Source organism: Ascaphus truei, chromosome 5 (genome assembly GCF_040206685.1).
Source record: "Ascaphus truei isolate aAscTru1 chromosome 5, aAscTru1.hap1, whole genome shotgun sequence".
NCBI lineage: Eukaryota > Metazoa > Chordata > Amphibia > Anura > Ascaphidae > Ascaphus > Ascaphus truei.
Window position 1 is genome coordinate 189,451,114 of NC_134487.1, and position 27,083 is coordinate 189,478,196.

At 48.8% G+C, this 27,083-nt stretch overlaps 1 protein-coding gene across 2 annotated transcripts; it reads right to left on the reverse strand.

Moving 5' to 3' along the window:
• GFRA2 (GDNF family receptor alpha 2) lies at window positions 1–25,999 on the reverse strand. Of its 2 annotated transcripts, XM_075601426.1 has the most exons (9): window positions 24,608–25,997; window positions 16,495–16,791; window positions 14,435–14,518; window positions 11,258–11,600; window positions 2,400–2,512; window positions 1,977–2,117; window positions 1,231–1,406; window positions 893–940; window positions 1–469 (listed from the first exon to the last, which is right to left on the reverse strand). In XM_075601426.1, the coding sequence occupies exons 1-9, from the start codon at window positions 24,651–24,653 to the stop codon at window positions 338–340; spliced, it is 1,380 nt and encodes a 459-aa protein (XP_075457541.1). In that variant the 5' UTR covers window positions 24,654–25,997; the 3' UTR covers window positions 1–337. The 2 variants fall into 2 exon arrangements, with proteins under 2 accessions (XP_075457541.1, XP_075457542.1); XM_075601427.1 differs by lacking the exon at window positions 893–940 and having other exon boundaries at window positions 24,608–25,999.
• Between the last annotated feature and the right edge of the window lie 1,084 nt (window positions 26,000–27,083).

The following is a 27,083-nucleotide window of genomic DNA, read 5'->3' on the forward strand; positions in this document are numbered from 1 at the left end:
TAATAACAGATACAGGATGCCGGCATTGCATGTATTACAATATAATCCTCTTCGCACCGCTGCCTGCTTCCACAACCTCATACATTTCTGGGGTCAGTCTTTTCCTATGGGACCCGCCACAATGCCAAAGGCGGGGATAGTACTGGATGCAATACATCTGTCCGTCCCTGTTATAGAAACCCTGCTACAGTCTTGGACATGGTGAGTTTCTCCCTCATTAACCCATTTGGTGCCCTCCACTTCAAGATGTGGGTTCAGATGCCTCAGGTTTTGGGGTTCAGCCCCCCTCTCCCTGTTTCAGATATGGGGAGGGGGACACCTTGTTCATCAGGGGTTCTTAAAAAGGGGTAGTGAGGAAGAGGAGGGTGATCATGATGATGAAGTAGGGAGTGCAGGCTCGCAGACTGGGTATCCCGGAACTCTCTCCATATGTCCTCAGATTGGGAGTCAGGTCTGTGTTGAGCTGTGTCTGCAAAGGAGGACAAACTTGTGACGTGTGTGACACTGACCAGTGGGTCACACTGCTTGCAGAGAATGTGTGACACAAGAGACCGCAAGTCCACACAGGATGACACTGCAGAGTGTGTGTGTTGCAGTCTGGAGTGTGGGTGAGAGTGTCCAGAGTGAGTGTTACAGCCCACATTGTTTGACACTATCCACTGTGTGTCTGTGACTGTCTGGGGTTTGTGTGACAGCACACAGAGTGCGCAAGTCCCTTGTGAGTGTGTGCGAGTCCTCAGAGAGTATGTGTGTGTGTCCAGTGAGTGTGTGTATATGAGTCTCCAGAGTGTGTCTGTGTGTGAGTCCCCAACGTGGGACACAGCCTGTGTCAGACCTTGTCTCCTCTCTTCACGCCCTCATGTGAACCCCCCATAATAATGAGTAAAGATACCTCTGAGAAGCAGATACTGAGCTCTGATGAGCTGTTCCTCTTCAATTCCTAGGGCCAAAAATAACAGAGAACAACATTATCCCCTAACCTCTCCCCAGTGTAGGACCAGTGACCCTTAGCCTCTCCCCAGTCTGTAGTACCAATGACCCCTTAACCTCTCTTCAGTCTGTAGGAACAGAGACCCCTTAACATCTCCCCAGTCTATAGGACCACTGACCCCCTTAACCTCTCCCTAGTCTGTGGGACCAGTGACCCCGTAACCTCTCCCCAGTCCTGTGGTGTGTGTTTGGTGGGCGGTAGCAGTGGGTGGAGCTTTCAGTCATTGGGTGAGATCTCACCTGTAGGGTGGCGCAAGTGGCTATAGGACTACCCTCATGTAGGGTGTTACTGTCGCTCAGATTATCTGGGAGTTGGGGTCTCTTCTCCGCTCTGTAGGAGGGGTTGGTGGTACGAGGGGGCACGTTTTGCGTGTGCACACGATCTGCACCGTTCCCGAAAGCATTAATAGCGTTTTCTGCAAGGAAGATGTGGAGGTCAAGGGGTTAAAGAGAGTGGCCATAAAAAAGGTATATGTGGTAAACCTGGCAATGTTGTTTATGTGATGTCTTATTCTTTTCTCAATATATGTTTCAGTCAACAATTTTCAAACATGATATATTATTGCATTACACAATTTTGTATTGCAAGCAAATATCGAACAATGTAACAAGTTGCTGGTTTAATGTATGAATTTTATGAATGTGAACATTATCATGAAAAATAAAAAAGCAGTTGAAAAAAAAAAAAAAAGAGATGACATGCAGCAGATTTTCCTATAACTGAGAGTATTTGTCCCTATAAGGTAATTCCACGTTTCCCCTATAAGTGTTCCTGTCCCTGTTTCCCCTATAAAAAGTGCGTGTTCCTATAAGCAATGTGTGTCCCTGTATACCATGATTCCCCTATAAACACTGCCTGTCTCTATCCCTTACTCACTCAGGTAGCGGCTGTGAGTACCCTGTATTAGGTGTCCCCTATAAAGAGTGTGTCTCTGTGTCTCTCCTCTATACTCACTGCCCCCTCTCCCCATGTCTCCCTCACTCACTCAGGCAGCGGTTGTGAGTGAACTCTCTCAGGTAAGTCTCACACTCAGTCTCCAGGTCTCCACTCCCTTTACACGAGCACCATGGACCCACAGACAGAGAATGGGGGTCTGAGTCCAGGAAATTCAGAGCCACATCGAAGCCTGCGGGGGGGGGGGGGGGGGACGACAGGTTAATAACAGCAGGGAATGGGGGGTTATTAATCCGCTGTGGAGGAGGGGGCACATTAATTTCCAAATGGTAGATCAACGCAGGGGAGGGGCAGATGAATAACCCAGGGGGCACATTAATAACACCAGAGGGGCATATTATTAACTGCATGGGCAGGTGGGGAGGGGGCGGGGGCAAATTAATATCACCTCAGGGAGAAGGGGGGGGGGCAAAATAAATTCCAAGGGACAGGAGAATTATCCCTAGACACTTACCGAGCAGCCCCGCATATGCCCTCAGGCAGACGGGGTAATTATCTCGCACACAGCCGCTGACAGACTCCAGAGTCGAAGCCTGGCAGCTAGTGATAAAGTCTGCTAACCTAGACCTGCACAGGAGAGAGTGAGTGTCAGTGCATGGAGTACCAGAGGGTTGTGTGTCCATACAGTATTTGTGTCCATATGTGTGTCTGTTTGTGTGTCCATGCTTCTGTATCTGTGTTTGTCAGTCCACCCCTTTGCTTCTCTCTCCCCCTCTCACCCCTTTGCTTCTCTCTCCTGTTTCACTCTCTTACTCTGTTTCTCTATCCCTCTCTCTGTGAGTTTCACTCTCATTTGTTTCTTTATCTCTTTTGTTTTCTGTTTCATTGTCTCTTTTCCTCTCTAGCTCTGTTTCTCTGTCTCGCTCTTTCTCTCTCCTTTTCCCCATGTCTCTCTTTCTCTCCCACCCTGTCTCTCTAATTTTGTCTCTCCTATGTTTCTGTCTCCCCATCTCTTTTTTGTCACTCTGTCTCTCTCTTTCATTCTCTCTCTCTCTCTCTCTCTCTCTCTCTCTCTCTTTGTGTCTCCCAGTCTGTTGTTCTCTCAACCCCTTGCTCTCTCTCTCTCCCCCTGCTCTCTTTCTGCCTCCCCTGTTCACTCTTTCTCCCCTCTGCCTCTCTCCCTCTCGCTTTCCCCCTCTGTTTCACTCTCTCCCGTTCTCAGTTTTCAGAACTCATACACTGGTCAGCTCCTGCCTCACCACGGTCAGAGAGGTTCTCACTGCGCAGGAAGGAGAGAACGTGAGAGAGCAAGGAAGGTAGAAAAGAAAGAAGGAAGAGAGGGAGTGGGGGGGGGTGAAAAGGCAAAGAGGAGAGAGAGTACGAGATGAAAAACAGAATAAAAGGACTACGTGCAGAAAAAGTGGAGGAGAGGCAAGAGAGAAAATAAAAAACGAGAGAGGTAAATGAAGGGAAGAGACAAGGAATGAGTGGAGAGGGGAAGGACTGAAGAAAGGAAAGGTTATAAAGAAGGGAACAGATAAAGGGGTGAAAACAAAATGGAGCGCATGAGAAGAAAGAATAGTGAAAGAGGGAGCGGTAAAGAAAAGAGAAAAAGGACGAAGAAAGAGAGGTGAGAAAGCTGATTTCACAACACGGACTCCTCTCTCTCCGACTGATTCCCTCGCTCTTTCTCCTCTTCCCGTTTTTCTGTTTCAGTTTGCTCCTTCTTCCTGTCTATCCCTCTGGTTATTGCTGCCTCTTTGCCCCTTGTAGCTCTCATGCATGGGGGTTAGTGTGATAGAATGTGAGGTAGCAGAGAGTGTGTCTTACATGTGCAGGTGTGAGTTATAGGTGTGTGTTATTTGCAGAGGGTGTGAGTTACATGCACCCTAACTCCTCCTATTGTACACACAGAATTTGATACATCCCATTATAATCCGTGAATCATGTAACTCCTTTCCAACTCCTCCTATAGTACACACAGAATATGGTATGACTCATCTCTTTATCGTAATGATGCTCGTCTCAAGCAGGAGACAGACCCGCAGGGTTGATGTAGGAAGGTGAAAGAACCGACCTGAGCCAAGGGACAAAGTCCTGATAGAGTAGTGAGTCGTAAGCCGAAGGTCAGGGCTGGCAGCAGAGTTGCGTAGTCTGTGTAGAAGCAGAGGTTGAGGCAGGCTGAAATCAAAGGTTAGTCGAGGTACTTGCAGAGGTCGGGGCGGGCTAAAGAGAAGGGTAGTCAAGGTACGTTAGCCGTGTCTGGTAACGTGAGAGACAGTAGGTATAAACGCGTTGCAAGAACACAGCAAGAAACTAGAACTTTGCTCAGCAACTTCCTGCTAACTGGGCTGTCATTTTAAAGGAAGTTGTCAGGAGCAAAAATGGACGATCCAGCCACACAAGGCGAGCAAGAGCAAATTCCCGAACCAAAATTTGAAATTCCCGGAAAGGATTTTGCCATACCTCATAGTACACCTCCCTCCAGAATCGATCTCCGGACGATTTAACCCGCGCTTGTCGGGGAACCTCCGATGGAAACCTCGGATCAAGGAGGAAGCGTGGACATCACTAGCCTTCACACAAGAATTCTCCCCTGGACCGTATCCCCTCCAAGACACAAGGTACTGGAAACTTCCTCGAGATATATGGGAAACCAGAATCCGATAAGTTACATACTCCACTTGGCCATCTACCAGAACCGGGCTTGGGAGGGAGGGAGCAGAAGAGGAGTTGTTGCAGACCATCGCCTTTTGGAGAGACACATGGAAGACCGGAGGCATTTTTATGGTATCTTGTAGCTCCAATTTAAACGCGACTGGATTTACTTGTTTCTCAATCTTGTAGGGACCTATAAACTTGTGCCCGACCTTGAGGCAAGGAATTTTCAGACGGATGTTCCTGGTAGATAGCCATACTTGATCTCCAACCTGGAACTGAGCTGGCCGCCGACGCTTATCCGCGTGATCCTTCTGCTGAAGGGAGGCTTTAGTTACGTTGGCATGAATCCTCCTCCAGAGAGACTATAGCTCCTGGACCTTGTCATCTGCCACAGGAACTCTAGATAGAGAGACGGATGATGGAAGAGTAGAAGAAACTGCCGAAATAGTCTGAGACAGTGGAATGGCTCCTTGAAACAAGTTGATTGGACCATTGAATGCCCGATGTAGTGGTAACCCCTCGGCTTGCTTCTTGTTGAAAACATCCCCAAAATCCAGGTATGCGAGGGGAAAACCATTGGGGAGAGATACAGATGCCAGCGGTGAGTCAGAGCTGGGATGAGGTGTAGACAAGTAAGTCCCATGACATCGCTAGCCCCAGGTGGTCGCTTGCCCTGTTAACCAGTCAACTGTAGGGTTGTGGGCATGTAACCAAGGGAGACCTAACACTATAGGTGCTGAAGTTGCATTGATTACTTATGTAGAACTCCGATGTTCATTACCAGGGAAGGACTCCTGGGTGATGGTACCAGATCCTAAGGGTCTTCCGTCGATCGCTGCAACCTCTAACGGAATCTCCAAATAGCAAAGGGGAATTGCTTGCTTTTTGGTGGACAAAAGATCGAGGAAGTTACCCGCTGCTCTGGAATCCATGAAGGCCAGAGTAGAGACTGAGGCCGAACCCCATGAAAGGGAAACCGGCAGAAGAATCCGGGAAGGCACTGAAGTAGGAAGGATGGTAGCGATGTCCAGCGAATCCTCTTCCAACTTCACAGGACACCGCGTTTTCCCGGCCCGCAACAATCGGTCAGTCCTGGATCCGGTGGTCCTGGGACCCACAATAAAGGCACAAGCCCAAGGTACGCCTCCTACGTCTCTCCTATTATGACAGTGTGTTAGTACCCAGCTACATAGCCTTGTCATCTGGAGGGGGCGGAGAAACGAAGTTTGTGGCCAACCGAGTATTGAAAGAACTGACCTGAGCCGAGGGACAAAGTCCTGATAGAGTAGTGAGTCATATGCCGAAGGTCAGGACAGGCAGAAGAGTTGCATAGCCGGTGTAGATGCAGAGGTCGAGGCAGGCTGAAATCAAAGGTTAGTCAAAGTAATTGCAATGGTCGGGCGGGATGAAGACAAGGGTAATCGAGGTACGTGAGCCGGGTCTGGTAACGTGAGAGACAATAGGCATAAATGCGTTGCATGAACATAGCAAGAAACTGGAACTTTGCTCGGCAACTTCCTACTAACAGGGCTGTCCTTTTAAAGGAAGCTGCCAGGAGCAAAAATTGATGATCCAGCCACAGAGGGCGAGCAAGAGCAAAATCCCGAACCGGAATGTGAAAATTCAGAAAGGAATTTGCCAAACCTCATAATTATAATCTGTGTATTATGTAACTCCTCCCTAACTCCTCCTATTGTACTCACCAAATATGTTACATCTCATTATAATCTGTGCATCATGTAAAGCCTCCCTAACAACTCCTATTGTACACAAAGAACATGATACATCCCATTCTAATCTGTGCATCATGTAACTCTTCCCTAACTCTTCCTATTGTACACACAGAATATGATACATCTCATTATAATCTGTGCATCATGTAACTCCTCCCTAACTACTCCTATTGTACACAGAGAACATGATACATCCCATTATAATCTGTGCATCATGTAACTCCTCCCTAACTCCTCCTGTTGTACACACCAAATATGTTACAACCCATTATAATCTGAGCATCATGTGTAGCATAGCCTCCCGGCCGCTACTTATTTTCCTGGGCCCTACCAGTGTAAGTCATGTTAGGTGCAAGCAGTGGATGGATTAATTTCTTCAGAAAGGCCTTGTGTGCTTTTGAAGCCTTAGATGCATTTGATGTATCCAATGGCGGGCCTGGCAACAGCCAGAAAGTGTGAGCCTGAGGGGTGGATACTGGTTGGGTCACATGCTGGATGTGATGGCCTGTCAGTATCCAGACCTACAGGGTTACAAGCAAAACCCAAGGGTATAAATACTGGCACTTTCCCAAAAGTGGGTGTGTGTCTTTCCTCCCTCTGTGGAGTGAACAACAACTTCTCTGTTCTCACAAGGAAACTCAAGAGGAGCACCATGCAGGAGGAAACTTGGATGGGCCTCAAGCCTTGAAGTGACCTTCTTAGGGGAAGCAAGAGATGTACCTTCAATAAGATCTTAACCAATGCAATAAATACCATGGAACCATAAGCAAGTGTGATTCAGTCTTGGGTTAAAGAAAAGTCAGTCTGGGCCATGCTACTTCTATCCAGAGGATCCAAGCTGACTGGAGGCGCTGCAACCAATGAAGAAAGTACCCTGTGAACCTATCCTGATGATTCCCCACACCACCGCGGAAGTGCTCAGCACTCCTGTTACCTCACAGGTATGCACCACACTACAGTACAAATGGAGTAGCAGACCTAATCTCACTTAGGGTGGGGATAAAGGGGCTACATGTGGAGGCGCTGCTGAGATACTAGATTATGCTCACAGGACAAACATTTTTGCAGCAGCAGGACTTATGGACTTATTGTGTTTGTGCATCACAGACTGTACTTCCCCTACTATTAAAAGAATAGGGAGCAGTTCCCTGAAGCTTCACCAGGGAGCCTGCTACCCATCCACTGAGAAAGAATGGAAGGGTGAAATCTCTCCTTGAGGCTTCACCAGGGAGGGGGTTACTCAGACTCTTGCCTAAAGAAAATGTTTGGGGTGTACTCTGGGCTTCGTGCCAGGGTGTGGATACCCTGCATATCAGAATGGAAGGAATAAAGTTGAGGCGTACCCTGGGATCTGTCCCAGGGAGCGTGGATAACCTTCGGCAAAATAAATAAATGGAGACAGAGCTCCTGAGGCTTCACCAGGGACCCCTGTGCACCCTCTCATTGGAATAAAGATGAATTGAACAGTGGGGTGTTCCCTGATGCTTATCCATGGCGCGTGGTACCCACAAATTCAGAAGAAAAGGGGACAGGGCCTCTGAGGCTTCACCAAAGTACTGATGAAGTAAAAGTGAGGTGTTTCCTGATGCTTCCCCAGGGTGCGTAGTACTCATGTAATCAGCAGAAAAATGTACAATGTACTGTCTAGCACTCTAAAATGGTGGTTCCCGCTCCACCAGGGAAGCTGCATGTTCTTTTGCAAAAGTTGCCGGCAGTTGCAAGCTTTTGCTGGAATACAGTTTGCAGAAATCAGCGCGAAATGCTGAGGCCGCGCCTACTTCTTGCTCTGGTATTGGACTATCAGGTTCACCTGGGGGAGGAGCTAGGCGTGCCCGACGGAGCAAATAAAATGTGAGGAACCAGATTGCACGTGTACTTCAACAGCTACAGACGTGCATACAGAGCTGCCTTACCTTCTTCAAAATGGGAGCAACCCTAGAGGATCTGGACAATGCTTACTGCTTACCTGGCGGAGTAATGGTGGTAACCTATGAGGACGGAACGTACTAGATGCTGGGGGTATGTGCACTATGTGAGGCCACGGGAGAAAAGCTGCAGCTATCGGCCCAGTGCGCTACATGTAAGATGCCCTACTTCCAGAAATGTCCCCGGCAACCCTCAGGTGATGTCTTTCCTGTTAGCGCTGGAGAACCAAAAGGAGGAAACACCGCTCTATTGTCCAGTACCCAGTGTTCCACTGCTACCTATCCCGCCAGTTGCTCCAGGAGGGAGAAATCTGGGGAAGTGATCATGCAGGGATGACGTCATAGCGACGCCGGCTGTACTGCTGCAGTGTCAAACTCATAGGAGTTTGTTCACGTCCTGTAGATTAGCTTTAAACTTTGATGTGGGCCACAGATGTGGATCCCACTAGCTAGAAACTAGGCATATCAGAGTTTCTGCTGGCACTGGCTAGCCATAAGTATATATACACAGTAGGGTAGCGATTACATCTCTCCCCCCCCCCCTGGAAGGAGCTGCTAAAAGTGTGAGTTCTGGCTATTAGTCTGGAGTACCCTCATGAGGTCTACAATGGGGTATACTTACCTGCACCCACCTCCTAGCAGCGCTCCCATTGATTTGTCATCAGGGGGGTCCTTTCCCTATCTGGGTCTGCATTTGGCTCCCTGTGTATGCAGCAGTGTTATGTACCTCACTGCAGCCTTGTAACACAGAGTTGCACTACTAATGCACTATTAATGCTCCCAGTGCCTGTGTATTACAACACCTGTGTAGAGTGCACACTAGTTGTTTCCCCCACAGGGTCATATACATTGTGCATTCACTACATTCTCAAACTAGTGTTGTGAGAATCCACAGTTTCTCTTATCTACAGTGCATCACACGAGTTATGACACTACCTGGTCATCCAGAGTGAATGCACATCAGAACTGCACAGTACACTCTTTAGGTTTTAAATATATTTGTTATGTTTGCATTTTTCAATAAATAAAAGTTTATTATTTTGATTAGTAGGGTTGAGTGCATCACATAGGGTTCTCTCCTCTCTCCTCCTATACGCTAAGTTTCACCCTGATAGCACCTCCCTAGAAAGTCTATTTTGAGCTGAGCAGGATTCTCCCCTCCCCACCCCTTCCCCCACTGACTGAAGTGATCATGCTGCCAGAGAGTCCGTCGATCAGACCCAGTGCATCTCAGAGGTCCCTGCCCAAGCCTCCCATGTACCCCATTTGGACGTCGCCCTACCAGTTCCAGTGATCGACACCTGGTCACCCATGGAGTTCCGGAGCTTCGATCCGCACTGGGACCACGCACAGGATGCTGCGGACCTGTATCTGCGTCGCCGGACGGAGATGCGCGAAGCCTGCAGTTGAGCTGCCACCTATGTGAAAGCTGCTGAACAATATTACGAGTTACTGGGAAGGCTGGAGATATTTCCCCTGGAAGTGCCGGTTGGCACACCCCAGATGACCTCAAAGCAACGACGATCACCGCTCCACCACAGGGAGAAGAGAAGATCGCAAAGCCGTCCGACCGGATGGGCTTACCAGCTGCTGCTATCTCCCCGGTGAGTGCTAAGTCCTCTGACTTATTTTCCCTGCAGTACCAGAGGAGAAAAGAAGAACGGAACTCCCGTGATGCTGTAGCCGTGTCGCTGTGGCAGGATATACTATTTCTAAGTGCTGTGGCATGGAGAGCCTTGCCGGGACTGTGTACACTCTCATGGCTCAGCCTCGGGAGATCTCACTAGTCTCTCGCTCCCAGGACTATAATGCGCCCGTTCCGCCCCACCTTGCCAGCGTCACCCCTGCTGATTTCCATTTACCTATTACTGAGGTAGTTCTAAGTACCACACACACTAGATCTAGTTGAGGATGGATATTTGTAAGAGTATTGTTGTATTGAAGTGTATTAATGTATGCACATGTTAATGTATTTTGTGTTTAGGTTAATTCACGGTTGTTTTACAGTATGGGATGTTACGCCTACTGTAGTCCAAGCGCGTCGTTGGAATTTGACCAGGGGGAGAATGTAGCATAGCCTCCCGGACGCAACTTATTTTCCTGGGCCCTACCAGTGTAAGTCCTGTTAGGTGCAGGCAGTGGATGGGTTCATTTTTTCAGAAAGGCCTTGTGTGCTTTTGCAGCCTTAGATGCATTTGATGTATCCAAGGGCGGGCCTGGCAAAAACCAGAAAGTTTCAGCCTGAGGGGTGGATACTGGTTGGGTCACATGCTGGATGTGATGGCCTGTCAGTATCCAGACCTGCCCTGTTATAGGGCAGGGTTACAAGCAAAACTCAAGGTTATAAATACTGACACTTTCCCAAAAATAGGTTTGTCTCTTTCCTCCATCTGTGGAGTGAACAACAACTTCCCTGGTCTCACAAGGAGACTCAGGAGGAGCACCATGCATGAGGGAACTTGGTTGGGCCTCAAGCCTTGAAATGACCTTCTTAGGGGAAGCAAGAGATGTACCTGCAATAAGATCTTAACCAATGCAATAAAGACCATAGAACCATCAACAAGTGGGATTCACTGTCTTGGGTTAAAGAAAAGTGTCAGTCTGGGCCATCCTTCTATCCAGAGGATCCAAGCTGACTGGAGACGCTGCAACCAATGAACAAAGTACCCTGTGAACCTGTCCTGATGATTCCCCACACCACTGCGGAAGTGCTCAGCCATCCTGTTACCTCTCAGGTATGCACCACACCACAGTACAAATGGAGTAGCAGACCTAATCTCATTTAGGGTGGGGGTAAAGGGGCTACACATGTAACTTCTCCTATTGTACACACAGAATATGGTACATCCCATTATAATCTGTGCATCATGTAACTCCTCCCTAACTCCATCTACAGTATTGTACACAGAGAATATGATCCATCCCATTATAATATGTGCATCACGTAACTACTCCCTAACCCTACTGACATGCTTTGATACATATGGACAGGATAAAAATGCCCTTTCGAGGCTATTAGCAGAGGGTACAGTGCTAGCAAAGAGTCCTATTACCTGCACACTGGGTCCTGCCTGCAGCTCCCCCACAACTCCATGCAGTTGGGCGTCTCCGGGCGTTGGAAGGAGCAGTCGGGCACTGCAGTCTGACGGCGTCGCTCTCCACAAGCCACATCACGGCAGGGACAGAAGAGCAGGGGGTAGGAGAGGTCACTGGACACGCGCTCCATGAAGATGCGCAGAGCTTTGTGACACTTGCGGCGGCTGCAGCTCCCGGCTCCCTCCATCATGTTGCACGTGGAGATGTATCCCGAGCGTAAACGCTTGCAGCTGTCATTCAGGTTACAAGACTTTGCTGCGTCAAGGCAGGCGTTCTGCTTCGAGGGGGGAGGATCTGCACCTGTGGAGCACAGCATATAGAGAACTATCTCACAGAGAACCAGCTATCGCTCACAGAGAAAACACTGCACTATCACTCACACAAAGACTGATCTATCTTTCACACAGAGCAAACATACATAGATATATACAAATACACACACATTGGTGGAGTTGGAAGCCATGGGGATGCGTTTCCTGGAACGTAGATATGATCTGATTGAAATTCGGGACCGTATTTCCAAAATCAGTCAATTGAGTCACACGGATGCTCTTATTTATACAACTCAAGATCAAAAATGAGACTCACTTGGCTGTTATCAGTACATGAACCTCAGCTTCTGCTATCATCAAAAAGGCTGAACCTATGAATTGTTACTTTCTTCCATCGGATCACACGTTGACTTTTCAGACTTCAGTTCGTCCAATGATGTGCTACCAGAAGGGCCACACCCCATGTGATTTACTGGTAGATACTGATCTTGTTGACTGTTCCCTGAAGCAGAATACTTACAGTACTACACCTGGATGTTTATATATGCAGATAGGTGGGGGTGGTCGTGGTGGTGGTAGTGGGGATGTTGGTGGTGATGGTGGTGGTGGTGGTGGTGATGGTGGTGGTGATGATGATGGTGGTGGTGATGATGATGGTGGTGGTGGTGGTGGAGATGGTTGTGGTGGTGGTGATGATGATGGTGGTGGTGGTGGTGGTGGTGGTGGTGGTGGTGGTGATGGTGGTGGTGATGATGATGTGGTGGTGGTGGTGGTGATGGTGGTGGTGGTGATGGTGGTGGTGGTGGTGGTGGTGATGGTGGTGGTGATGATGATGGTGGTGGTGGTGGTGATGGTGGTGGTGGTGGTGGTTGTGGTGGTGATGGAAGTGGTGATGATGATGGTGGTGATAGTGGTGGTGGTGATGATGATGATGATGGTGGTGGTGATGGTGGTGGTGATGATGGTGGTGATGATAGTGGTGGTGGTGATGGTGGTGGTGATGATGATGATGGTGGTGGTGGTGGTGATGGTGGTGGTGGTGGTGATGGTGGTGGTGATGATGATGGTGGTGGTGGTGGTGATGGTGGTGGTGATGGTGGTGGTGATGGTGGTGGTGATGATGATGGTGGTGGTGGTGGTGGTGGTGGTGGTGGTGATGGTGGTGGTGATGATGATGGTGGTGGTGGTGGTGGTGGTGGTGGTGGTGGTGGTGATGGTGGTGATGGTGGTGATGATGATGGTGGTGGTGGTGGTGGACAAACCTCTCATCAATAAACGCTTTTAACAAACAAAGTCTTGTCTATATACGGAATTTATTTTTTAATCTTGTAAGTGAGCATTTGTCTAATGCTGTGATATTAAATCTATGACATTTTCACACTATGGAGCGCGCGCTTCTTATTTGTGTTTTTCAGATGTCGTTTTGTATTTGGTATAAACCATCAAGAGGCTGCTTTACACGCCGTCCGTTTTTCTCCTGGGACTGATTTAGGGATCCAGATTTGTCTTTGGCCTGTGGACATTCTTTCATATCCTTATGATTTTTTTTTTTAATCTCTTTGTATTTTCTACATTTAATGCAATTGCATTTTTTATATTTGAGTATAAATTATGCATCGTTAATATGCATTTATAGATCACTAGAAGATATCTTTGTCAGTTTATCTGATCTTATTCACGATATATATATAGTATATACTGTATATATATATATATTGGATAGGCACTGACTAATATATCTTTTGTGTATGTGTGTGTGCGTGCATGTGTGCGTGTATATATATATATTCACACACACATGACACACAACACACACGTCCGATTGACGTGTGAAATTATTTATCCCAAATTTGTTACAATGACAATAAGAGTGGGACACAGAGAGATAAGAGACAGACCAGATTATACAGTATGAGAGAGAGAGTGAGTCAGATAAGAGACAGACCGGATTATATGAGAGAGGGGGATAAGAGACAAACCGGATTATATGAGAGAGGGGGATAAGAGACAAACCGGATTATATTAGAGAGAAGAGACGGAAAGATAAAATACAGACGAGAGAGAGAGAGAGAGAGAGAGAGAGAGAGAGAGAGAGAGAGAGAGAGAGAGAGAGAGAGAGAGAGAGCGAGAGAGAGAGAGAGAGAGAGAGAGAGAGAGAGAGAGAGAGAGAGAGAGAGAGAGAGAGGCAGGGAGAGGGAGAGATCAAATACAATCCTGATTATATGTGGGGGGGGGGAGAGTAAAATAGAAGACAGACTGGGTTATATGAAGAAGAGAGAAGGTAAGGAGACGGAAGAAAGGAAAAAAGGCAGGGGGAGAAACTAAATTGAAAGGTGAGAGAGAGGAGGGAGAGAGAAATGAGAGGAAATAAGGGAGATAGAAGGAGAGGGTGAAAGGAGAAATGAAGAAAAAGAAAAAGAGAGGAGAGAGAATGAGTTGGTCGAAGGAGAAAATGAGAGGTGGAAGGTAGCAGAAGGGGAGAGAGAGAAGGGGGAGAATGAGAGGAGACAATGAGCAAAAGGCAGAGGGGGAGAAAGGTGAGGGAAAAAGAGCGGAGGAGCAGAATAAGATTAATGGAGAGAGATGGGGAGGGAGAAGAGGAGATAGGCAGGGAGGGGGAGAATGAGACAGATTGTTCGCCATTATTTTGTGGGGTACATACACACACTCTGACACACACTCTGACACTCTCACTCACACTCTGACACAAACACACTCACTCACACACACTTTCACTCTTTCCTGCATTCACACTCACTCACACTAGATGTCTCTTGCTGAGGCGAAGGGGGTCTGTGGTGGGAGGGACAGGGACGGGTGCATTCAGCCTGTGTAACCGTGCAGTGTGTCACTGTCACTCACCAGAGGTGATAGATGCCAGGCGGAAGATGTCAGACATACGGGATGTGACTGGCTCATACGGTGACGCCTCATAAAACTCATCCCCTAAAAAAGAAGAAGATTCGCTCACATCCTGCAGAGCATTGTTGAGTGTTCACACAAGGCTCAGAGCCACAGCCTCTGCTGTCCCATCTCACCTCTGCCAGTCCCCATGCCCCTCTCCCCCTCTGAGAGTTTCTCCCCCTGACAGTCCCCATTCTCCTCTCCCCCTCTGAGAGTTTCTCCCCCTGCCAGTCCCCCTGACCCTTTCCCCCTCTGAGAGTTTCTCCCCCCTGCCAGTCCCATGCCCCTCTCCCCCTCTGAGAGTTTCTCTCCCTGACAGTCCCCATTCTCCTCTCCCCCTCTGAGAGTTTCTCCCCCTGCCAGTCCCCCTGACCCTTTCCCCCTCTGAGAGTTTCTCCCCCTGCCAGTCCCCATGCCCCTCTCCCCCTCTGAGAGTTTCTCCCCCTGCCAGTACCCATGTCCTCTCCCCCTCTGAGAGTTTCTCCCCCTGCCAGTCCCCCTGCCCCTCTCCCCCTCTGAGAGTTTCTCCCCCTGCCAGTCCCCATGCCCCTCTCCCCCTCTGAGGGTTTCTCCCCCTGCCAGTCCCCATGCCCCTCTCTCCCTGTCAGAGTTTCTCCCCCTGCCAGTACCCATGCCCCTCTCACCCTCTGAGAGTTTCTCCCCCTGCCAGTCCCATGCCCCTCTCCACCTCTCAGAGTTTCTCCCCCTGCCAGTACCCATGCCCCTCTCCCCCTCTGAGAGTTTCTCCCCCTGCCAGTACCCATGCCCCTCTCCCCCTCTGAGAGTTTCTCCCCCTGCCAGTCCCCATGCCCCTCTCCCCCTCTGAGAGTTTCTCTCCCTGACAGTCCCCATTCTCCTCTCCCCCTCTGAGAGTTTCTCCCCTGCCAGTCCCCTGACCCTTTCCCCCTCTGAGAGTTTCTCCCCCTGCCAGTCCCCATGCCCCTCTCCCCCTCTGAGAGTTTCTCCCCCTGCCAGTACCCATGTCCTCTCCCCCTCTGAGAGTTTCTCCCCCTGCCAGTCCCCCTGCCCCTCTCCCCCTCTGAGAGTTTCTCCCCCTGCCAGTCCCCATGCCCCTCTCCCCCTCTGAGGGTTTCCCCCCTGCCAGTCCCCATGCCCCTCTCTCCCTGTCAGAGTTTCTCCCCCTGCCAGTACCCATGCCCCTCTCACCCTCTGAGAGTTTCTCCCCCTGCCAGTCCCCATGCCCCTCTCCACCTCTCAGAGTTTCTCCCCCTGCCAGTACCCATGCCCCTCTCCCCCTCTGAGAGTTTCTCCCCCTGCCAGTACCCATGCCCCTCTCCCCCTCTGAGAGTTTCTCCCCCAGCTAGTCCCCCTGCCCCTCGACCCCTCTGAGACTTTCTCCCCCTGCCAGTCCCCCTGCCCCTCTCCCCCTCTGAGAGTTTCTCCCCCTGCCAGTCCCCATGCCCCTCTCCCCCTCTGAGAGTTTCTCTCCCTGACAGTCCCCATTCTCCTCTCCCCCTCTGAGAGTTTCTCCCCCTGCCAGTCCCCCTGACCCTTTCCCCCTCTGAGAGTTTCTCCCCCTGCCAGTCCCCATGCCCCTCTCCCCCTCTGAGAGTTTCTCCCCCTGCCAGTACCCATGTCCTCTCCCCCTCTGAGAGTTTCTCCCCCTGCCAGTCCCCCTGCCCCTCTCCCCCTCTGAGAGTTTCTCCCCCTGCCAGTCCCCATGCCCCTCTCCCCCTCTGAGGGTTTCTCCCCCTGCCAGTCCCCATGCCCCTCTCTCCCTGTCAGAGTTTCTCCCCCTGCCAGTACCCATGCCCCTCTCACCCTCTGAGAGTTTCTCCCCCTGCCAGTCCCCATGCCCCTCTCCACCTCTCAGAGTTTCTCCCCCTGCCAGTACCCATGCCCCTCTCCCCCTCTGAGAGTTTCTCCCCCTGCCAGTACCCATGCCCCTCTCCCCCTCTGAGAGTTTCTCCCCCAGCTAGTCCCCCTGCCCCTCTCCCCCTCTGAGAGTTTCTCCCCCTGCCAGTCCCCATGCCCCTCTCGTCGTGCACCCATCGCACCTTCTGCCAGGCCGGCATGAATGCTCCAGTATACATGAAGACACTGCAGCTCTCTCTTCATGCCCCTGTGGCAGCGGCACAGATAGAGGGCGCTGTCCTGCAGCACCTCTAGGGCAGTCTGACACTCCCGGCTGGACAGCAGAGCGTTGCGGTCTCTTCCCGCCAGGCACTGTCGCAGAGTGCGGTACCGTGAACTGCAGGAGGAATCCGCTGCGCAAAGCTCATTAGCGCGGACGCAGTCTGTGTGTGGGGGCCACGAGAGCGGAGCAGACCCTGAGAGAGAGAGGACGGTCTGAGCTACAGAAAGGGGAGACGGTTAGAAGTAGTAAACATATACAACATAGCCAGAGAAAATTCCTATTGTATAAATGGGATACATACAGTACGATGGAGGCTCCGTCCTATACACTGAGATACAGAGCATAGAAAAGTCCTATTGTATTACTGGGATAGATAATAATAATAATAGCATGTTCTTGTATAGCGCGGCTAGTTTTACGCAGCGCTTTACAGAGACATTTTACAGGCACAGTCCCTGCCCCGTGGAGCTTACAATCTATGTATTTGATGCCAGAGGCACAGGGAGATAAAGTGACTTGCCCAAGGTCACAAGGAGCTGACACTGGGAACTGAACCAGGTTCCCCTGCTGGATGGAGGCTCCATCCTATAAACTGAGATACCTGTACAGAGCATAGAAAAGTCTTATTGTATTAATGGGATACATACGACGGAGACTCTATCTCTCTCACCCGCTCTCACCCGCTCTCCGGAGCTTCTGTCCCTCTCCCCTCCCACCCCTCCCCTGTATGTGGCTTTTGCTGTAAAGTCACAGAGGGAACTGAATTCAATTCAGCATTTAGAGAAACTGCTTTATCAGTCTCCCAGGGAGACGGGGGGAGTAGCGTGGGGGGGGGGGGGAGAGGGGGGGGAGGGGGTGAGCATTGTCAGGTTGGGGGAAAGACCAGCATCAGGCAGAGGGGGCAAAGCAGTTTAAGGCCGGGTGGGAGAGAAGCATCAGGCAGTGTCAGGCAGAGGGGGGGGGGCAGTGTCAGGCAGAGGGGGGGGGCAGTGTCAGGCAGAGGGGGAGCAGTGTCAGGTAGAGGGGGGAGCAGTGTCAGCAGAGGGGGGAGCAGTGTCAGGTAGAGGGGGGAGCAGTGTCAGGTAGAGGGGGGAGCAGTGTCAGGCAGAGGGGGGAGCAGTGTCAGGCAGAGGGGGGAGCAGTGTCAGGCAGGGGGGGGAGAAGCAGTGTCAGGCTGAGAGGGGAGCAGTGTCAGGCAGAGGGGGGAGCAGTGTCAGGTAGAGGGGGGAGCAGTGTCAGGCAGAGGGGGGAGCAGTGTCAGGCAGAGGGGGGAGCAGTGTCAGGTAGAGGGGGGAGCAGTGTCAGGCAGAGGGGGGAGCAGTGTCAGCAGAGGGGGAGCAGTGTCAGGCAGAGAGGAGGGGAAGCAGTGTCAGGCAGAGTGGGGAGCAGTGTCAGGTAGAGGGGGGACCAGGGTCAGGCAGAAAGGGGAGCCGTGTCAGGCAGAGAGGGGGGGTCAGTGTCAGGCAGATGGGTGAGCAGTGTCAGGCAGAGGGGGGGGTCAGTGTCAGGCAGAGGGGGGAGCAGTGTCAGGTAGAGGGGGGAGCAGTGTCAGGCAGAAAGGGGAGCCGTGTCAGGCAGAGGGGGGAGCAGTGTCAGGTAGAGGGGGGAGTAGTGTCAGGCAGAGGGGGGAGCAGTGTCAGGTAGAGGGGGGAGCAGTGTCAGGCAGAGGGGGGAGCAGTGTCAGGTAGAGGGGGGAGCAGTGTCAGGCAGAGAGGGGGAGCAGTGTCAGGCAGAGAGGGGGAGCAGTATCAGGTAGAGGGGGAGAGCAGTATCAGGTAGAGGGGGAGAGCAGTATCAGGTAGAGGGGGAGAGCAGTATCAGGCAGAGGGGGGAGCAGTGTCAGGCAGTGGGAGCAATGTCAGGCAGTGGGAGCAATGTCAGGCAGTGGGAGCAATGTCAGGCAGTGGGAGAAACAACTGTCTGTGGGTCTCTGGCAGGGAAGAGATTACAGAAGGATGCTCTGCAGGTTTCTTGAAGGGGAGGGGTTAACTGGGCAACGCTCTTCAGACAAGGTAAGGGTTAATTGAGCAATGCTATGCAGGTCTCTGGTGGGGTTAATGAAGCAATGCTCCCCCCCCCCCCCCCCCCAGGTCTGTAGCACAGTTCTAACATACAAACTGTGACACACACATATTGTGACACACACTGTGACGCATACATAGTGACAAACACATACTGTGACACATATATTGTGACACATGCACACTGCGACACACACACATACTGTGGCACACACTGTGACACATATATACTGTGACACACATATATTGTGACACATGCATACTGTGACACACACATACTGTGGCACACACTGTGACACATACATACTGTGACACACATATTGTGACACACATATATTGTGACACATGCATACTGTGAAACACACATACTGTGGCACACACTGTGACATACATACTGTGACACACATATATTGTAACACATGCATACTGTGGCACACACTGTGACACATACATACTGTGACACACATATATTGTGACACATGCATACTGTGACACACACATACTGTGGCACACACTGCGACACACATACTGTGACACACATACTGTGACACACATATTGTGACACACATATATTGTGACACATGCATACTGTGACACACACATACTGTGGCACACACTGTGACATACATACTGTGACACACATATATTGTAACACATGCATACTGTGGCACACACTGTGACACATACATACTGTGACACACATATATTGTGACACATGCATACTGTGACACACACATACTGTGGCACACACTGTGACACATACATACTGTGACACACATATATTGGGACACACATATATTGTGACACATGCATACTGTGACACACACATACTGTGGCACACACTGTGACACATACATACTGTGACACACATATATTGGGACACACATACAGTATATTGTGACACATGCATACTGTGACACACACATACTGTGGCACACACTGTGACACATACATACTGTATGTGACACACATATATTGTGACACACATACCGGTACATTCTGTGACACATGTATACACACTGTGATGCACACACTGACACACAGTGACTCCCACTTACACACTGTGTCTCACACACACACACTATGAAACACACATGCATACACATCTTGCCTCACACATACACACTCTGCCACACTGACACACAACACACGCACTGTGACACACACAAACACACGTCACGGTACAGCAGACCCTATCAGCAGGTACCTACACTACCAATTTCATACTGTGTTCTTTGACAGTGGGAGAAATACAAATGACACAGTATGAAATTGGTAGTGTTGGACCTGCTGATAGAGGCTGCTGCACCGTGACGTGCTTGCAGGCGTAGCATGGTTTGCCAAAGGATTAAACTAAATGACCCATACTTATGAGAAGAAAAACACAGAAAATACATACAGTTAAGAATTAAATAATGTGCCACATTGGATGTGCATTGGGGTTTCTGTGTTAATTGGTGTATATTTGAGGTCACATTCCCAGTAGCACTCCCTTTGACATAAATATATAATACTGTGTGTCAGGGGTTTGGACTTGCTAAGATTGTGTATGTCACACTGTGACATACACACACGGTGACATACATACACTGACGTACACATACTGTGACACACACACTGACACACACTATGACTAACAGACCCACACTGTCCCACATTCAGAGACACTGTAACACACAACATACACACTGTGACTCACAACATACCCACACATTGTGACACGTACTGTGACAGACATACACATTGTGACACACGCATACACATTGTGATACACATTCTGGGCTCACAGGTACACAAAAACACACACTGGGATAAACACACACAAGAAATACACAGTGCTGGCACACCTACACACATTAACCCTTTCCCTGCAAGAGATTACAGAGCATCGCCCCTAAAATATCCTTCCCTCCTACAGGATGCTGCAGAGCGCTGCTCGATAAGTCCCTCCCCTGCAGAGCGTCGCGCCTCTAATCGGTGCTCTGCAGAGACTGGCCCCTGTGCTCTGCGTGGGAGCCTGCGCTGGCTCCTATTGAAGTCCTGTTACGGTTCGGAGCTCTGACAGAGAGAATGGGGGCAGCGTACTGTATGGACAGAAGTGGGACAGTCCACAGGATGGAGAGGACAGGACAGGGACATCAGAGGTGACTTCCAGTGACCCCTCATGGGACATATTCTGTACAAGCCCTCCGTGTGCATATACGGATGTGCAATGCTCTGCATGTTCAATACAAGCCATCCATGTGCATATAAGGTGTGCAATGCTCTGCATATTCTGTACAAGCCATCCATGTTCATATACGGGTGTGCAATGCTCTGCATGTTCAATACAAGCCATCCATGTGCATATACAGGTGTGCAATGCTCTGCATATTCCGTACAAGCCACCCATGTCCATATACAGGTGTACAAAGCTCTGCATGAGCATTTACAAGTGTGCATAGTTCCACAAGCGCATATACAGATGTGCATTGCTCTGAAAGACCATATAGGACCATATCAATGAATTGCTCTGCACATGTATATAGAGATGCAACTGCTCTGCATATAGTTTTGCACACATACTGTATATACAGAGTATGTATCCGATACTAAATCCGAGAGACTAACCCCAAATAAGAGACTAGACCAAAATCAGTCTGATTCCATATCTGAGAGACTGGCCCCAAAGCAGTGAGACTGACCACAAATAAGAGACTGACCACAAATAATTAAGTCTGACCACAAATCAGACAAACTGACCCCAGATAAGGGATAGGCACCATATGTGCGTGTTTATGGATTGTAACGTTTCTGCTTCACACAGAAGGAAAACATCAGGTCAGTGACACGGTCGCCTATCCCTCCTTTCTCTCTCTCATCTTTTCCCTATCTCCCCTGTCCCTTCTTTCTCCCCTCTCTCATCTCTCCCCTCTCCCTCCTTACTCTCTCTCATCTTTCCCTTGCCCATATTTCTCTCTCCCATCTCTCCCCTCTCCCTTCTTTCTCTCTCTCATCTATCCCCTCTCTCTCCTTTCTCTCTCATCTCTCCCCTCCCTTTCTCTCTTATCTCTCCCCTCTCCCTCCTCTCATCTCATCTCACCTCTCTCTCTCCTTTCTCTTATCTCACCCCTATCCCTCTCATCTCTCCTCTTTCCCTCCTTTCTCTCACATACCCCTCTCCCTTCATTCTCTTCTATATCCCCCACTCCCTCCTTTCTCTCTTTTATCTCTCCCACTCAATCCTTTCTCTCATATCTCTCCTCTCCCTCATTTCTCTCACACTGCCCCCCTCCTTTCTGTCTCCTCTCCCTCATCTTTCTTATATCCCCTCTCCCTTATTTCTTTCTCACATCCCCTCACCACCCTCTCTCATCTAGCCTCTCCCTCCTTTTTCTCTCATATCTCCCCCTCTCTCCTTTCTCTCACACTACCCTCACCCTCCTTTTTTCTCTCTCATCTCTCTTCTCTCTCTCCTTTCTCTCACTCCCCTCTCCCTTCTTTATCTCCTGTGTATCCCCCTCCCTCGTCTCTCTCATATCCCACCTCCTCCTCCTTTCTTTCTCATATCCCACCTCTCCCTCCTTTCTCTCTCATTTACCACATCTCCCTCCTTTCTGTCTGATCTCCCATCTCTCTCCTCTCTCATCTCACCTCTCCCTCATCTCTCTCATATCCCACCTCTGCCTCATCTCTCCCATATCCCCTCTCCCTCCTTTCTCTTCCATATCCCACCTCCCTCCACATTTCTCTCTCATTTACCACATCTCCCTCCTTTCTGTCTGATCTCCCATCTCTCTCATCTCCCCTCTCCCTCATCTCTCTCATATCCCACCTCTGCCTCATCTCTCCCATATCCCCTCTCCCTCCTTTCTCTTCCATATCCCACCTCCCTCCACATTTCTCTCTCATTTCCCACCTCTCCCTCCTTTCTGTCTGATCTCCAATCACTCTCATCTCCCCTCTCCCTCATCTCTCTCATATCCCCTCTCCCTACTTTCTCTCTCATATCCCACCTCTCCTTCCTTTCTCTCTCATATCCCACCTCTCCCGCCCATACTCTGTCATATCCCCTCTCCTTCCTTTCTCTCTCATATCCCACCTCTCCCTCCTTTCTCTTTTATATCCCCCCTTCTCTTGCACTCTTCCCCATCACTATGATTTTACTCTTTCCTATTGTGACTTTTAATATACAGTAAACCATACACCTCTCCCCCACTCCCTGTCTTCACAAAGATGTTCCCTCCAGGACTAAGCACAGCACTCCTGATTAGGTCTTAGCTATGATCCATAAAGTGCCACTGCCTCCCTACATCCTTCTGGAGATGTTACCACTAGGACTAGACACTCAGGGATAAGGGATATTCCCAATGCTATGCTCCCTGATCCAACGCCATCTGGGGTGCCACCACATTATGGCGTGTGTTTAATTTATCTGACAATTTCAGATACACAATGCATTACAAGCCCTAATTTGCAGCTCAGAAACCTCTAGTCTATATTACACTTGTGAGATTATTTTTCACTGCTGTGCACTTGCATGTAAACGGCTCTGCACATGTACACGCACATGTTAATTGATCTGCATGTGCATAACATACTGTACTCTACTTTGCACATGTGTATTCGTGCTCTGATGTTTGTAGGTGCCCATTGCTCTGCACATACAGTACAGACGCACAGTACTCTGCATATGAATGGCCACTGGTATGCATACACAGGTGCATATTGCTTGGCACACGCATACTGTTTTGTACAGTACCTCCAGGTGCACATTGCTCTGCACATACTGACCCATAGTGCTCTGCACAAGCACACTGCTCTGCAAATACAGATATACATTGGTTTTCAAAGACATGTGCATATTGCCCTGCAAATACACATACACATTGCTCTACAAATACAGAAGCAGAGTGCTCTGTACAATTATTTTGAGATGCATATGTGCATATGCATATACTCATGCATACTGATCAGCAAATACAGAAGGAAATCACTCTGCACATGGAGGTTAAAATACGCACAGCACTGTATATGTGTGCAGATCTACACATTAAAAGAACAATTTCTCTACCTCAGCCTTGAATCACTTCAGAAGTTGGTTTACAATCCAGCCCCTCACATTGACATTGCTTTGCATGTCATTAAATTGCTGACCCCACTGTGTCCCACTGCACACATTCAGGAATACACAGTAACACACACACACTCACACACACACACACACACACACTGATACACACCCAATGATGTACTGTACACAGTACACACATACACAGATTGCACACATGTACACAGATGCACACATACCCACAAATGCACATACCCACAAATGCTATATGCTGTTATATACTGTAGATACACACAGACCCATACATGCTATATGCTGTTATATAGATACACACAGACCCACACGTTATATGCTGTTATATAGATACACACAGACCCATACATGCTATATGCTGTTATATAGAAGATACACCCAGACCCATACATGTTGTATATGGTTATATAGATACACCCAGTCCCTTACATGTTGTATATGGTTATATAGATATGCATATACCCATGTTGTTTACGGTTATATAGATACACATAGACCCACACATTATGTACTGTTATACAGATACACACCGTCCCATACTTTTTATACACACAGATCCAAACATGTTATATACTGTTATATAAATATACATAGACCCGCATGTATTATATAGGTACACACAGAGAGCACGTATTATATACTGTTATATAGATACATACAGACCAACACGTGTTATACTGTATACTATTTATATAGGTACACACAGACCCCCGCATGTGTTAGATACTGTTATATGGGTACACACAGAGCAACACGTTATACACTGTTATATAGATACATACATTGTTCTACAGTATACTGTTATATACAGCTGAAGCTGTAAGCCTGGGCTTTTTTGCTTGTATGGGTGTTTCACCAAGTATGCAGTAAGTTCCCAAATGCCTCTTTAGTAGAAATACACTCAGTAGGAAGACAAATCATTTACTTACCCAGAAAGATCAGACTGCAGGAAAAGTCTGAGATCAACATGTTCATTTATACAATCAAATAAGTCCAGGTCAGAGAAATTCTTCAAATCCCTGGAAGAAGAGTCCCACGTTTCAATCTTTTGAGACCCTCTAACTGCCCCTCTGCCTGCAGGATCCTCTTTCAAACATCCTTCAGAGGGGCAAAGAAGGCTGAATGCAGAGAAATCCCACAGCAAGATGCTGGTCCTACAGACTCTTCTTCTGAATAGCGAGAGAGAGACAGAGATACGGAGAGAGACAGAGGGGGGTTTGTGTGTGAGAGAGTTGTGTGTTTGTGTGAGAGGGATATGAGAGATAGGGATGTGTGCGAGAGAGTGAGAGACTTGAGAGGAGAAATGGGTCGAGTTTAGAGAAGGGTGTTAGAGCAGAGACAGGATAGAGAGGGATGCGAGAGGAGGGATGTGAGAGGGAGGATGTAGCAGAGAGAAACAGGGCTGTAAGTGAGAAGGGAAAGGGGTGTGACAGCAGAGACAGAAAAGTATGAGAGAAGATATAGAACAGGGAGAGTGTACAGAAGCAGAGAGGCAAGCGATGGATAGAGTTGACAGAGTAGTGTTAACGTTGAGAAAGAAGAGAGGAGTGTGGAGAGAGAGAGATATGAAGAGAGAAGTGTAAGAGCAGAGTGATAAAGAGAGAAGTGTGAGAGCAGAGAGAGATAAAGAGAGAAGTGTGAGAGCAGAGAGATAAAGAGAGAAGTGTGAGAGCAGAGAGATAAAGAGAGAAGTGTGAGAGCAGAGAGATAAAGAGAGAAGTGTGAGAGCAGAGAGATAAAGAGAGAAGTGTGAGAGCAGAGAGATAAAGAGAGAAGTGTGAGAGCAGAGAGATAAAGAGAGAAGTGTGAGAGCAGAGAGATAAAGAGAGAAGTGTGCGAGCAGAAAAACAAGACGAGCAGAGAGAGATGAACAGGAATGTCTGAGCAGAGAGATGAACAGCAGTGAGAGAGCAGAGAGATGAAGAGAGAAGCGTTAGAGCGAGAGAGAGATGAAAAGAGGAGTGTGAGATCAGAGAGAGTGGAGGAGAGGAGTGTGAGCCGAGAGAGGAGGAACGGAGTGTGAGAGCAGAGAGAGAGAAAGAGATGAAGAGAGGAGTGTGAAAGCAAAGGAAGAGAGGAGGAAATGAGTATGACCGCAGAGAGAGAAGAGGAGAGGAGTGTGAGAGGAGATAGAGAGAGAGATGAAGAGAGAATTGTGATGCAGAGAAAGAGAGGAGTGAGACTAGAGAGAGTGAGAGAGATGAAGAGAGGAGTGTGAGAGAGATGAAGAGAGGAGTGTGTGAGCAGAGAGAACTGCAAGGGAGGAGAGGAGAGACGGGAGCTATGAGGACATAGAGAGAAGCTGACACAGAACTCTTCTGATCCCTCTCTGCTGAGCACAGTACCTCCCCCACTAAATAGAGACTAATGAGGGGGAAGAGAGATACACAGGGGGGTCTTCTGAGCACGTGTGAGGGGCCACAGGCACCCCATGGGCCACATGATCTGTGTGACACAAGCCGGCCATGTGTGTGTACATTTACAGAGGGAATCCCACAATCTTCTCATCTCTGTACAAAAGAATGCTCTAAATACTGTACAATCAGATGTGCGTGTGTGTGTGTGTGTGTGTGTGTGTGTGTGTGTGTGTGTGTGTGTGTGTGTGTGTGTGTGTGTGTGTGTGTGTGTGTGTGTGTGTGTGTGTGTGTGTGTGTGTGTGTCTGTGTGTGTGTTTATATATATGTATATGCATGTGTATACATAGTAAATATATTATCAACTGAATTAGGATATGCATGCGCTGAGAAGCGTGAGAGAGTAATATTTGCAGGTTTTTGAGTTGTACAGTAATCAGGTGAATACTTGCTGCATAGCACATGATAGAGCAGCACTCCAAATGCACTGAAGGTGTGATCTATTCTACTGATGTCTCCATCCCAGCATATGGACATTTATTTTTTTAAGGTGTATATAATATATGTGTGCGTGTGTGTGTGTGTGTGTGTGTGTGTGTGTGTGTGTGTGTGTGTGTGTGTGTGTGTGTGTGTGTGTGTGTGTGTGTGTGTGTGTGTGTGTGTGTGTGTGCGTGCGCGCGCGCGACAAAGAAGCAGGCACTCCATAATGCTTAACAGTCTAATTTTATTTTGATGTTTCAGCTCCCAGTGGAGCTTTTCTCAAGAGAAAGGCTCTACTGGGAGCTGAAACGTCGAAATAAAATGAGATTGTTAAGCATTATTGAGTGCCTGCTTCTTAGTCCTGTGTTTGATACGCAACTGTATGTAGGAATCCTGCACTCAACAGATAGACTTTATATATATATATATATATATATATACATACACACACACACACACAATATTGCGATCCCCACCAAAATAGCAATCACCAAGCAGCACTCAGAAATAAATTATTCAAATAAGTGAATTAAAACACAAAAATGGCACACAAACTCCAACGTTTTCGGTC

Coding starts and splice junctions, on each gene's coding strand:
- GFRA2 (XM_075601426.1), bottom strand. CDS start 24,653: ATGAACATGTTGATCTCAGACTTTTCCTGCAGTCTGATCTTTCTGG. Junction 1,407..1,976: donor CACTCACAACCGCTGCCTGA/GTGAGTGAGGGA, acceptor TCTTCCTTGCAG/AAAACGCTATTAATGCTTTC. Junction 470..892: donor TCAGTATCTGCTTCTCAGAG/GTATCTTTACTC, acceptor CCTCCTTTGCAG/ACACAGCTCAACACAGACCT.